This window comes from Podarcis filfolensis (genome assembly GCF_964270895.1).
Source record: "Podarcis filfolensis genome assembly, chromosome: 6".
In the NCBI taxonomy this organism is placed as follows: Eukaryota; Metazoa; Chordata; class Lepidosauria; order Squamata; family Lacertidae; genus Podarcis; species Podarcis filfolensis.
In genome coordinates, this window is record NC_139609.1 from 26,464,259 (window position 1) to 26,477,973 (window position 13,715).

Genomic DNA, 13,715 nt, shown 5'->3' on the forward strand with positions numbered 1-13,715 from the left:
ATAACCCCAACCTCACCACCCCTTCCTTGCATCCATACGTGCCCCGGCTCCACCCTCCCAATGGCTTAAGGCGGATCAGAATCCCCGCTTGCGCGTCTGGCACCCGGGCGGACCAATTCCACTCCGGTTGGGAGTGGATCAGAAGTAACAAAGTGGGGGAGTCAATAATCCGCATTAAGCAAGAGGACGTCCGGAGCCCGAGCGCAGACTCCAGGACTCCACAGACGCCCCCCTCCCTCCCTGCCTCCCATCTCCGCAGTATCCGAGTGGGAAGCTGCAGTGAGGCAACCCCGCCCCGGTTGAAGGGGTGGAGAGGTCTGGTGCAGCCGGAGATTGCGAGGTAAGAGAAAAGGGAAGTACGAGAGCAAAATGAAATAATGATTATTATTTAAATATATATGTTTAAAAAATGATGCGCTACCTTGGCAACTAGAGCCGTTTAAGGAGCCAACCGGGGTGGGTGGTCGCTGCCCACCCGCCTGCCGCGAGTACTCTCCTCGACTACGCGTATTCTTAAGCAATAACAACGTAATCCGTATTATCCACCCAAGAATACCCGTCACCGAAGAGAGTCAGAAAGCCGGTGGTGGTGCTGGCGCCGGTGGTGGAGGAGGCGAAGAGGAGGCTGGAACTGCACGCACCGCGACAATAAATCCACAACTGTACGTCCGGTGGCCCAGAGGAACGGGAGGAGGAGCAGGAGGAGAATCCAAGAGAGAGTCGCCCAGCGAGCGATGATCCCAAATCCACGCAGGGCTGCTGGACTCCGGGGCCCTGGCAAGGCAAAGGAGAAGAGGCAGCCATGAAGGACTGGAGCGAGGGCAACTCCCGAGAGCAATTGGCAGCAGGGCAGATGCCCAGGTCCAAAGGCGCAGGCAGGCAGGCGAGGGCCACAGGCACACACACACACACGCATGCACCTCGTAAGCATGCGGCCACATCAAGACACGAGCCTTGCCACGCCACGTTCAGATGCGTGGCCCCTCGGAGGAGGCAGCCCTATTCCCACGCGACGCGCGGACGGGGCTGATCCGGGTCCATCTGGGCGCTGCACAGCCCCCGTCCACGAATGCCCCAGACGTGCTTGGATACCCCGTCAGCAAACATAAATAACCGAGCTGACAATCCAGCCTGCTTGCGTGTCACACAACACACACACACATGTTCATATCAAACCCCACAGACCGTCTATCCGCATAAAAGACGTAGGCGCGCGTTACAGACGCATCAGCTGCATGCAAAGACTGTGCACCCAGGAAGCCGGCCGCATGCACCTCTCCAAAGCACCGTTATACGCATTCACTGCTCCGTCTATCCATCCATCCATCCATCCCTGCATGCATTCATTGCTCCGTCCGCCCAGCGTTACCTGGCCAGCTTCCAGCTGCTTCTTCTGGGCTTGTCTGCCATCCTTTCCCCTCTCTCGAGTTCTCCCTGGGGTTGCGCTGAACGGCTCTTCATGGCAGCCGACGCGATTTCTGGAGAAGAGACGCACAGTTAAGCACACAAGTCTTACCGAGCTGTTTGCTTAGACTAGCAAGGTGAGAAAGAGCGCATGGGTGGAAATCTGATCAAGAAAACCGCGCACGCCCGGGAGAATTTCAGCGAGGCGCTTGGAGAGGTCCCGGCTCGCGGGGGAAAATAAACAAAAAACATACTCTCTCCGCCGTTGCCAGCTGCTAGAAGGCGCCCCCGGAGCTGTCGGAGAGAAGCAAGTGCCTCTCCGCTCCAGGCCTCTCGCATGCTGTATAACCTAAGGCTAAAAGTCCCTTCCGAGCGCAGTAATATAAGATAAAATAGAAACCATCCGTTTTCTTTCCCGCGTGCCCCTAAAGAGCTGGGTCTCAGTGGCGAGGGCTTGACGTTTTCTTAAAGCAGCGTTTTTGAGATCGCCTGATAAACGCGTGATAGCACATCCTAGGGATACTCTCTACGCCTTACGGTCTGGCCAGCATGTCTCCAAAGTGAAAGCGCTTAACCGAGTTCCCCTGTCTCTCCCCTTCTCACTCCGTCCCTATGTACATTTGTCCATTCACATTTCTTTTTTACAAAAAAAAGTTTTCTCATCCTGCAATGCTGGTATTGTCAGACACAACGTGTGAATGAACACTCTACAATCAAGAGCCAGAGTGGGGGCGGTAAAGGAGGTCTTTGTTTGTCGAACCTGCAGCGGTTGCCCCTGAGGATAAGGGTTTAGGATTCGGTTTCCTCTAAAGGAGCAAACAGAATAAAATAAAAATATTTTTTAAAAAAATCCCAGCGCACAGTAAGTTTGGGATGGTTTTGTTCCGCCTTGGCTGCAAAATACAAAGAAGCGCCGCTAGAAGACTGGGTGTGGGTGGGTGCTGCACTCTTCCTCGCACCAAGACTCATTGTAAGGCATCTGTCTAGCTAGAGAGCTCTGTAACTGACCAGCTTGTATATCAGATTGCAAGTGACATTCACACAAGATGTTTGCGTTTATTCTTGCCAGATTTCCTCCTTCAGGACCAGCTCCTGCTTTAATACCAGATCATTACAAAGACCTAGAAAGAATAACTGCTTCTTCTTTTTTTAAATGTATATAGACACCCACCAACACCAACAACATCCCAAACTACTTACACGATACAGATAATAATTTCAATCATGAAAAAATAATGACACATGCAATTTCCACGCATTCTCTTCAGTTTTCAGCTGCGTTTCTCACCCTCCTGAAGGCAGAAGGCTGAGGCTGCACTACGAGAATAACAGCTATAAAAGAAACACCAGCAGCAGCACACACAGAGATTCCTTTCCCTCCGCTGTGCACAATTGAAGATTGACACACTACAGAGAGCTCGGGCAGGGGAGGAAAAGAGACGGGGGCAGTCTGTCCTCCTACTGAACTCTCAGCCAGAAAAGCCGCTTGAGGAAAGTCAACACGCCACCAGTTAGAGGCACCTCATCCCTCTCGCCTTAATTCCGAAAACAACGTGTCCGAGAATCCCCTCGTGCCAAAAACTCGTGGTAGGGGAAAGGCTGAGGGTTGATAGTCAAACTTTTCCAATAGTAGCATTACTATTATTACCCCAAAACACAGAAGCCCGCATAACAAAATGCACTTGGGCGATTTTCCTCCCCGGGTTGAGAAATCAGCCCCAACTCACCACCCCCACCCCGGAGTATCGAGCGCCCATTTCCAAACTTGCTCCATCAGTCGCGCCCGTTGACCGCTTCAATGCAGTGATTACTGTGCACGGCCCTCCTTGCTGGATAGCACCTACCAAAATGGTCGAAGGCAGTTCAGCACCGGGGCTAGTGGACAGCTCCGTCCTTGGGGAATCCCTCCCCGCTGCACCAGCGAGAGAGCTCTGATGAGCCCTAAGCCAACAAACAGCGGTCCCTCCTTCAGGCAGGGCACGGGGACTTAACGAGAGCACCATTTCCTACCAGATCGCTTGCCTCTGGGCGCATATTCCATTCAAACCTCCTTAAACTGTCGGCTCCATCGCCACCCCACCCCTCAACGCTCTCTCTCTCACACACAGAGACATACACAAACACGCCATGCCACACCACAAACCCCAGTGCCATCTCTGGCGCTTTGTTGCTCCTTCGATACCTTTTGCAGCTTCTGGAGCCCGGAGCGACGCTCAGCATCAGCATTAACTACCTTTGTTCATGGAAAGCCATGTTGATTAGAATCTTCCTCCCTCCCTACCGTAATAACTGGAGGGATTGAGCCCTCCCAAAGCCACCGATCAGAATAAGAGGCAAGGAAGGCTCCGCTTAAAATGTCAAATATTTCTCTGTGTTGATTTGGGGTGGGTGGGAGGGTGAGGGGCTAGGAAGAGATGAGCAAGCCATTGCCAGCAATTGAGAATAAAGCTTTAGAGCAGTTCAGGGATTGCCAAGAAGAAGACAAACGCCGCCAATATAAGCCAGGGATGCGATGACTTATATGAACTGTGGACCAGGCAGGATAAGGTGCAAGTGCACGCAGGGGGTTAATCAGAGAAATATTTATCTTGATTAAAGTGCTGCCTCCTTTTCCAGAGCCGAGAGAGTCACTCCTCGCCACTTCCTCCCCATGCAACTCCCAGAAATCCACCTCTATTGAAGCGCTTACCCTTTAAATCCTGGTTTCGAGCCGAACTCCAACTGTGTGTAAAACCCAGGGAGGCATCTGATGAGCTAGGGAAAGAAGCTCTGGGCAGCGGAAAGCTGCCCCCCCTCCCCGCTCCGCACTCTCGCCTTCCCTCCTGGTGCCGGATTATAGTGTTAACAAGCCCTGGGAAAGGGACCTCAGCGCCTCTGGCTGGCTTTGTGTGCTCCGCTGCCTTCCCACCTCACGGATGCTGGTGTTCTCCAAGTCCCCGACGATCGCCTTTCAGATGCTGCGAGCTTCCAGAAAAGAAGTGATGGTGGGGGTGGGAGGGAGGAGGGAGGGAGAGAGAGAGAGAGAGAGAGAGAGAGAGAGAGAGAGAGAGAGAGAGAGAGAGAGAGAAGAGGAGGGAGAAGGAGAGAGAGAGAGAGAGAGAGAAAATCGCCTAATGCAATCAAATCGATCTGATCTACACCATCTGTCGCCTGCCACTACACACAAACGTTAAAATAAGGAAAAACGGGAGTCACTGACAGCTCAGGAAAGGCTGGTCTTGCCGAGTTCATTTTGAGCAGAGCTTAATTGGGGATGGCCAAGCACATACAGCAGCCACCGAAGCTTCTGTTAAGCCATCAAGCACCAGATCCCAAGCACGCTAATGGTGGATTAATTGAGGAAGATCTGACGTGCAGGCTTCATACAGCTCATATTCATGACTTCCTATTGGGAAAGGACCGATGCTGGGTGGTATGATGGTAAACGTGCAGTCCTAAAGGGGGGGAGGGGGGAGCTGCTGAGAAAAATGGCTCTGTGTTCCCAGCCTTTCCCTCTGATAACAAACATGTGTCGAGCAGAACCGTTTAGCAGGGTGGTGTGTGTGTGTGTGTGTTTATGCATGCTCTTGAACCAGAACTAGCAAACCCCGCACGTTGCATTGTAAGAATAGATATGTATATCAATTCTTTAGGGACTGTAACGGTCTCGAACGTATGGTTGTTACAGGGTCTTGCTCCTTTCGAAGAAGTTAGGCGCCCTTCTTTTCATGGTGTGTGTGTGTGTGTGTTTAATCTATACCATCTCACTTGCGCTCAAAGCACACCCAGATAATGTCTCTTAAAATCTCAGCGCTGCTAATTTCATCAGGATTGACGCAAAGTCGCTTTCTTGCCAGCAAACCCCGGGACCTTCCCCCCCACTCAACCTCCCAGTGGGAATTATTTTTGAGAAAGACATTTCCGATCACTGAAATTTGGACATGGACTGATTAAATATGGGTTTCCCACCCGTTCTTCCTAAGGCTCAGACAGGGGAGGGAGGGGGAGACCCGTGTGTGTGTGTGTGTGTGTGTGTGTGTGTTTAGAACAGCATTTACTCAGTCTGCCACCACCAAATTTCCTTGCAGCTTCCAGTCCGTTTGGGCTAGTTGTTAAAATATATAAAGGATGCAGAAAAAGTTGGAAGGAATACACACTGTTTCCTCTCCTCTATTCTAATGAATACGCCTTAATGGGGTGGGAGCAGGTTACACTAGAGCAGCTCAAAAAACAAGTTAGCCAAAAGAGTCCTTTTAAAAACAAATAAGCAAACAAACAAACACGGAGCGCGAATATTATTTTCGTGTGAACGCGTTTTTTTTTAAAGCGGACGGCAGAAGGGAGTTGAGTATGATATGCAAATCAGCGTGTCGCTGTCCACATACCTGGTGCTGAAACGGAAAGGTGAACCGCTCTAAAAGCGGAGACAATAGCCAGATAGGAAGCAAACAGCAAATTTATTACCAGGAATTGGGACGTGGTTCACTGCTTGCTTTGGAAGGGGGAGGGAGTGGAGACGGGAGGGGGGGTGTCCCGTCCCTATATAAAGCCCACACGTTTCTCTTGCCAATGGCTGAAGCAATTAAGATTCTTGTCAGTTCCCACTCCTCCCTATTTGATTAGCAGAGAACTAAAAAAAAAGAGGGGGGGTGCATTTAAATGACCGACTTTAAATATTCCAGTAAACAATTAACCGTTTAGGATAATTCTAGAGTTAACTGGACCTGTCTCTTGAAAGTTTGGGTTAATCTCTTTAGAACAAACCTAACGGTTATGAATTAGATTAGCCTTGGAAAACGTAGCCTAAAGACAAACACACCCACCCACCCACCCACCCATCTTTTGTTTCAATATCCATTAATTAAGCACCGCTGCCTACCTACGCAGCAGTCCTGGGTCACAGCCACGTGTCTGAGCCTAATCTCCCCAGCTGCCTTTGTTATCATCCGTGTCCAACGATTGCCCTCTGCAGGTCAGCCTTCGAGTCCTCCCAGGCAAGGCTATTGCAAAAAATGAAAAAATGAAAAAAGAAAGAAAGAAAGAAAGAAGGAAAGAAAGAAAGAAAGAAAGAAAGAAGTATGGCAGACGAATTGGTCGCTCGTTTTAGAGGCAGGTAGGGAACTTTAAAGGCATTCCCGGAGGCTTAGCATTAGGACACTAAATGTTTATTTAGCACTTTATGTATGCGCGCGCATATGTGTGTGTGTGTGTTTGTGTGGCCGCGCTTAGCATATTACACTCCCCCCCCCAACACACTCACGTTCGCTTATGATCTGAAGTTCTGTTCTTTCTGTTCTACTCCGCTAGTTGGGGAGTTTTGTGCTAACAATTTTCAGCTCTGCTATGTGCTGGAGTAGACCCCATCCTACTGTCCACAACTCACCCCAAATTGAAACCCGGCCAGAAACCTGACCCGCAGAAAATCTCTGGGCTTCAATTGGGTGTTTAAACACAGCAAGGAATTCAGTTTCCCCTTAATCACAAACGTATTAGGGGGGAGTTTTAAGGTAGAGTAGTCATCTGGGGACTCACGGTTGTAAGTCCTGGAGAACGAGAATCCCTTGGCCAGTCAGAAAGGCGACTCAGACTACACCTTTCTACTTGGAAGTTGCACAGGAAAGATTGCTTAGTGCAGCTTAGATTCCTCTGAATGCACGCTAGCTCCCTCTCCCCCCCCAACGCCCTTCCCCCCTCCCCCTTTTATTGCACACATGACTAAAGGGGGAAACATTTTCTGCCTTTTCAGTATCATGAAGATTCTGAATGGAGATCCCGGCCCTTGTTAGTGACTGTAAAAAAAGAAAGAAAGAAAACTCCCAAAACCAGAGGTAGCTATTATTCTGGATGAATTATTCCACTGATAAAACGTGTGTTCGGTTGTGTAGATGTGCTTGTAGACTGGACTGGAAGGGTTGGGCTTTAGAAGAAAACCGATCCAATGGAGAAAGAGAGAAAGAGAGAGAGAGAGAAACAACAGCCCAGTTAATTGCCTCTTGATAAGGATCGTTTTATATTTCTGTAAAGAGGATTGTAACTTTTGATTCTCTGTCAGGTATGATTCCCGCAGTGATAGTTGGCCGCACTTCATACAGCGCAAGCGAAGAGTCAATCAATAATATGCAAAATGCCCTATTAGGAGATACTAAGGCAGACTAATTATTAATCGCTCGCTTAAAGGTAATTGAAGAGCGTTTGATTTGTCCTGTTTAAAAAGCATTAAAGTGGAAAAATCGGAGTCCTAGGCGTAAGATGGGGCGGGGAGTTGATCTGTTTTGCCTTGGTGACTTGCATACATTTCCACGTGTGCAGTTGAGGAATCAAATATTTCTCAACAAGGTAAAGGGATGGGAAAGCAAGAAATGTCCATGCAAACCTCCCACCCACCCTTCTAAAAACAACAATGTTGTCACTGGGGTCTGGGGGATGAGGACTGCACGCCACTCCTCCTTCGGGAGAATATCGCTCCGTGAAATTCTTGTTTAAATTATTATTAAGGGACAATCCCAGCTCAGTGACGTCATCTGACTTTGCACTGGGTGCCTCAACTCAAAAGTAAGGAAATGGTGTTGCACCGAAGGGGGTGAGGTAGCAGCTGTCATTCCAGGGCCGCAAAGGAGGGCGAAGAGGAGTTGATGCTTTGATAGCCCAGCTCGCCTCTCCACGCCCCGCCCTCCTAGGCAAAGGACAGAGTTGAAGATTTGCAATGCGAGTTGCTCTTTGCCCTTTAGAGCAATCTGGACGAGCTTCCTCAGATGAGCAAATGGAGTGGCTGACAATGACCACTGGGTGGTAAAGCTATCCACGTCGGGGGGCGGGAGGCTAGCCATACAATGCAAATCTGACTCAATGCAGCTCTTTCTTTGGCTGGAGGCAACCAGCGACGTCCCCTTCTTCCCTTCTCTGGTGGTGATTTCCTTTCCATCTTTCAAATCATCGTGGTGACAGCAGGATAAGCCAGGTGGTGTGCCATTCAGAAGCATCAGTGATACTCCCAGGCTGTTTGGGAGCTGAGGGTCCATCCATATTATAGCATACAGCAGATTCCCTCTGGAACTAGGCTTGCTAGCACCCGACAATGCTTTTCTGATGGTTCTGATGTCATGGGGTGCGCCTTAAATCAGAGATTGCCCACGTTGTACCTCCAAGTGCTGTTGAACTACAACTCCCATCATCCCTGACCATGGGCCACCTTGCCTAGGGCACTGTGGTCCAAAGACACATGGACGGCACTCTGCTGACTACCCTTGCCTTAAATCAGAAGTGGGAGGCGTTTGGCCCTCCATATGTTCATGAACTCCCTTCATCCCTGGTTATAGGCCTTGCTTTCTGAGGCTGATGGGAGCTGTAGTGCACCTGGAGCTCCGAAGGTTCTCTACACCTGCCTTAACTCAAAGGAGAGTAACTCCGATGTAGCAGAAAGAACACGGGGGACAGGAAGGATTTCCGTTTGAGATGGCGGAGTACATACTGGGTCCCCGTCTCAAGCCTCTCTCGGGCACACCCGTTCTGTACTTTCAGAGGAGGGCAGACTTAAGGCTCGTCAGATCTTTGATTTTCACTAGAACCCCATGATCTTACCAACCAGAGCCAGGTCTTTTAGAATTCAAAGACAGGGTGCCTCTGAGCACATTCCGAGCCCAGGAAATTGCTCTCAGTACCAGAACTAAACTGAGATCACCGTTCTTTTGCACAAAATTCTACGCCTGCCCTGGCTAGCTTTCTTCATTTCAGCAGCCTTATGTAGGTAGGAGAAGCCATTTTGTTGATATTGCTAATAAAAGAGAATCAGAAGCCCTTGGCGATCCACTGCAGGTCCCCAAGAGATCCCGACCAACCTACCCCTGCTTTAGAAACCCTTTGAGGAGGGATGAGGGAACCGGTGACTTCTCCGGGTGTTGAAAAGTGCAGGACTGTAGATTAACCCAGTGTTTCCCAAACTTGGGTCTCCAGCTGCTTTTGGACTACAACTCCCACCATCCCTATCTAGCAGGACCAGAGGTCAGGGATGATGGGAATTGTAGTCCCAAAACTGCTGACAACCCAAGTTTGGGAAACACTGGATTAACCGGACCCGAAATAGCCTTTTCTCAGATGCACCTGGGAGTTAATTAACTACCTTCTGTGTGTAGCGAATGAAAATAACACGCGCTCTGTGCATGTTCAGGAGCCTCCTCTCCCACATGACAACATTCCACCAGGCATATGCTGCGGATGCTGAACCCTCGCGTTGACGAGAGGCTCAATGAGGAGTCCTTTAAACGAAGCCAAGGAGGAAGGAATAGCAAGGAACGAGAAGGCAGGCCGCAATGTTGGCATGCAAGGAGCGGAAAAGCGAAGTCCGGATCCAGCGATGGGAACACCATCAGCCCTCGTGGTGATCTCGAGCCCAGCGTGCCCAGAGGGGGGAAAGCCCAACCGCCTAGAGATGCCGATTGATGGGCGGAGCCGCAAGCGCCTCATTGCCAGGCAACTCACGGAGCAGCTAAAGGGCAGCGCTCAAAGGCCAGCGAGCAGCACATCCCTCCAGTGGCAACGGGCGGGCCAACTCCGAGGCAGAGAGGGCGGGGGGAGGCAAAAGCACGGGACGTGGCTAGCAGCGCTGAAGAGGAGACAGAAGGAGATTTTCAGATCTACTGCCTGGATGCTGATCATCCTCGACCTCGAGGCTCTGTCAGCTTCCTTTGATCTCTCGTCCTCGCCTTTCTCCCTCTCCATCCCGTACATGCACGCGCACGAGTTCACCCTACGGCTGCCAGACGTTCCTTCTTTTAGAGGGGAACCCACTTCTGCTTCCGAGAACAACTTCTTCTACTCAGAAAGTTGACGACGGTGGTGGTGCTCCCAAATTTCCACATGGTGGCTACTACCGCTCCCGGACAAGCCATCTCTGGGATAGCTCAGTCGGCAGAGCATGAGACTCTTAATATCAGGGCGTTGACTAAATGATCCTCGTGGTCCCTTCTATGATTCTTTGATGATACGGTCAGCCTTCCGTGAGCTCAGTCGTCCATGCCCCTGCCCTTTTGATCATTTGCTTCTCTTTTCCCGTTTTGACGAACGAGGGCAAGGTTAGACAATGTTCACAGCTGGGCAGCATTGACCAGAATTCGGCATTGGAAGGGATACCGTCTAGAGAGCCTCTTTTGAACTAGGCCAGAATAATTCAGTGGGCAACCAAGTCACACCCAACCCCATAATCGTATCTGGGAGACACACTTGATCAGGGGTAGTAGGTAACCTAAGGCCTGGGGGCCGGATGCGGCCCAACTGCCTTCTCAATCCAGCTGGCGGATGATCCGGGAATCAGCGTGTATTTACATGAGTAGAATGTGTCCTTAAAATGCATCTCTGGGTTATTTGTGGGGCCTGCCTGGTGTTTTTACAAGAGTAGGATGTGTGGTTTTATTTATTTTATTTTATTTGTGGGGCATAGGAATTTGTTCATTTTCCCCCCTTTAAAATATAGTCCAGCCCCCCACAAGGTCTGAGGGACAGTGGACCAGCCCTCTGCTGAAAAAGTCTGCTGACCCCTGCACTTGATCCTGGACACGGCTTGCTTTCTGATGTGTAAACGTTTGGCCATTCCAAATGCATGATTTTATTTTATTGAACAGACTCTGGATCCTGCAAAATTGTGAACCAGACCTCTTACACAGTTTGCCAGAGAGGTCCTTGTTTTGTATCTCTGTGTGCTTTAAATGATGCTCTTGCAAGCCCTATCATAATATCAGCTGCAGCCAATCCATTAGGGCAAATAGGCAAGCCTGGCACAAGACATTTTGGCACCTGAGGTGAACCACAAAATGGCATCCCCCTCCCTGCCAGGGAAGAAGGAGGAAAATAGAGGTCAACTTCAGGGACAAAGGGGGAAGAAAGGTCTACATCAGGATCCACTGCCCCTGTGGATCCTGCCACCTGAGGCAGTTGTCCCACCTTGTCTCATGGGTGGGCCGGCCCTGCAAATAGGCCACCATCCTACCAACCTCAGCCAGCTCCACCCAACTGCCTTCTTATATTCAGTCCATACACAAGAAGAGCCTGCTGGATCACGCCAATGGTCCAGCATCATGTTCTCACAGTGGCCAACCTGTAGAAAAGCAGCAAGCAGAATTTGGGCACACGAGCCTTCTCAGCTCCAGTGGTTTCCAGCAACTGGTGTTCAGAAGCATTGCTGCCTCCAACTGTGGCAGTGTGAACAGGTATTTTATTTTCTCTGTCCCCAGTCTTTCAAGACTGAGCAGTCCAATGTGTTGGTAGGATGAGAGCCAATTCCTTGGCCTGAGGTCCCTTTAGCTCTCCCAGTAAAATATTCGAGGCGCCCCCCATGATGGGCATTGTCTTTCAAATGGTGTGTGCATGCTGCATCTTGTGATTGATTATGATGGGCTGGGCTTACAAGAACCCCCTGATATTTTATTCAAGTAGGCACCTGCAGTTAGTAGCCTTGAGTATCAGCTTAGTCTCAGTGTTGGCACTGCAGAAGTCAGCAGGGAGGAGGAGGAGGGTGGCCAAACTAGGACTCCTGGGCTCTGCCTGTCATTGGCTCTGCATACACTTCCTATCAGGGTCTTCGCTTTCTTCCTCTCCAGTTCCAATGCACACCTGTCATACAGCAGTCTGCATAACAGGGCACAACGACACATGACCCATGTTTGAATCTCTTCCTGGTCTATGCACATGGCAGTAGAGGTGTGGCCTGTTTCGACTCAGGCCCATGCCAGTACCCAATTACCAAGTAGGCAGAGTAGCCACCAAGCCAGGGATGCCAACTTGAATAAAATATTAGAGGGAGGGGGCCAGGTAAGCCTTGTCCTGCGGAATCGATTACATAACATGGTGCACGGACACCATTCAAATGGCAATGCTCATTAACTTTGGGGCCCCCTAAAATATTTTATTGGGGGGGCAAAGACCCCTCGGTCCCTGGGAGTTGGCTCCTATTCACCAGCCTATGGGCCCTACGCCTTTTAGGGGCCCCATGACAACGGATTAAAAAAAGAAGAAGATTTGATCTTGAAAGAAAATTGCAATCAAGCTTTCTTAGTTCAATGTTATACCACTTGAGATTTCGACTGCCTACGGGTCTCCACAGGGTTTAATCCGGCACTGGCGCAAGCCTCGCCTTCTCCTTTTTGACCCGCGTGGGGCTCATCAAACTCCCGCCTGCCTCTGCACACACTTCCAGCGGATCGTTAATTTCCTTTGTGCGCTGGTTTCCAGCAGACAGCTACTGATTTACGCAGCACGGGTGACTACGATCGCACGCACGCATACACGTGTGTTGTTGTTGTTTTTCGGTGACCCGGGAGCGTTTGGGTCTCTGAAGGAGCGCTTCTCGTGGAGAGAGCGATGACACGTGTACATCCCCAAAGGACGCCTGACTCGTATCTTTTTGCCAAGCAGAGCAAAAGCATGCCCAAGTAAAGGGAAGCTCCTTTGAAAGCGGGGACGTCCCTTCCTTCCCCCTTGCAAGCGGGACTGGGTGACTGGTCTCCCTTCCTAGCCGGTTCAAGCGACGCACCCATCCCGCCTGCTTCGAGCCCAAACGGAACTCTGTTCGGCAGAGCGAAGGAGCCCCCTGCTGGCCAGACGGCGTTAGGCGCGCAGAGGCGAAGCTTGCTTACAAAGAGCCTGGGCGGGTCCGCAGAGTGAATGGAGCCGAGGCAGTCTGGGCTGTGAGATGCTGGACAGAAACCCATAGAGCTCGTTGAGGGCGTCAGCCGCCGGCTCCCCCCCGCTCGCTTCTGAAGCCTTGAAGGAAACACTGAATTAACAGCTGGACGCCTGTGAGCAGAAATCCTAGATTTCCGTTGTTTGTGGCCTTAGATGAGCGTTTTTAGGATTCATCAGCCTCATACTTCGGGGTACGTGAGGGTACAGGTAGCAATGCAGCCCTCGTACATCTATTATTTTTTTTAATCCTCTTGAGAAATAAGTGATATTGCAGATCTCCCCCCCACCCACTTTTGGGTAGGTAAGTTTGTTTGTTTTCTTTAGAGAAGCAGCACGAAGTTCATATTTTCCATATGCTCCAATAGTTCTTTATGTTGGACACATCTTTTTTTTGTTTTTGTTTCTGTTGTTAATGGGAAAGAGCTTTACTTATTTGTTTATTTGAAAGGATCTACTGATTTAAGGGAAGTCTGTGAAGTCTTTGGCTTTGGTGTTAACCTTAGAGCTGCAAACCAACCCCCTCATCCCTGGGTCCCGAGGCTCATTGAATTCAATGGAACTTCTTTACAGGCATATGTAGTTAGGCTTCCAGCCTAAGACAGAGTACACAAAATTTGTTTAAAGCACATGACTTTCCCCAAAGAATCCTGGGAATTGTA

The 13,715-nt window shown here is 50.1% G+C and overlaps 1 protein-coding gene and 2 long non-coding RNA genes across 9 annotated transcripts in view; 2 read left to right on the forward strand and 1 right to left on the reverse strand.

Annotated features, from left to right (window-relative positions):
• LOC310765590 (uncharacterized protein) overlaps positions 1-6,277 on the reverse strand; it is an 84,500-nt gene extending 78,223 nt beyond the window's left edge. Inside the window, exons 1-4 of one of the 7 annotated variants that reach the window (XR_014549644.1) lie at positions 6,263-6,277; positions 4,094-4,368; positions 1,370-1,478; positions 422-774 (exon numbers count right to left, since the gene is read on the reverse strand). Coding sequence is in view for 1 of the 7 variants with exons in the window: in XM_083620793.1 (XP_083476919.1) it covers positions 642-774; positions 1,370-1,478; positions 3,587-3,630 (286 nt within the window). In the remaining 6 variants the exon portion in view is untranslated. Of the gene's footprint in view, positions 1-421; positions 775-1,369; positions 1,479-2,164; positions 2,371-3,248; positions 3,470-3,586; positions 3,712-4,093; positions 4,809-6,262 lie in introns of those variants that run through there. The other 6 variants (XR_014549645.1, XR_014549646.1, XR_014549647.1 and 3 more) reach the window with 6 other exon arrangements.
• Positions 1-13,715, forward strand: part of LOC310765611 — a 377,156-nt gene that overhangs the window by 38,808 nt on the left and 324,633 nt on the right. The window lies entirely within an intron of this gene.
• The window catches only part of LOC310765623, a 47,885-nt gene continuing 40,639 nt past the window's right edge, over positions 6,470-13,715 (forward strand). Inside the window, exon 1 of the long non-coding RNA XR_014549686.1 lies at positions 6,470-6,496. This is a non-coding gene — a long non-coding RNA (uncharacterized lncRNA). The remainder of the gene's footprint in view (positions 6,497-13,715) is intronic.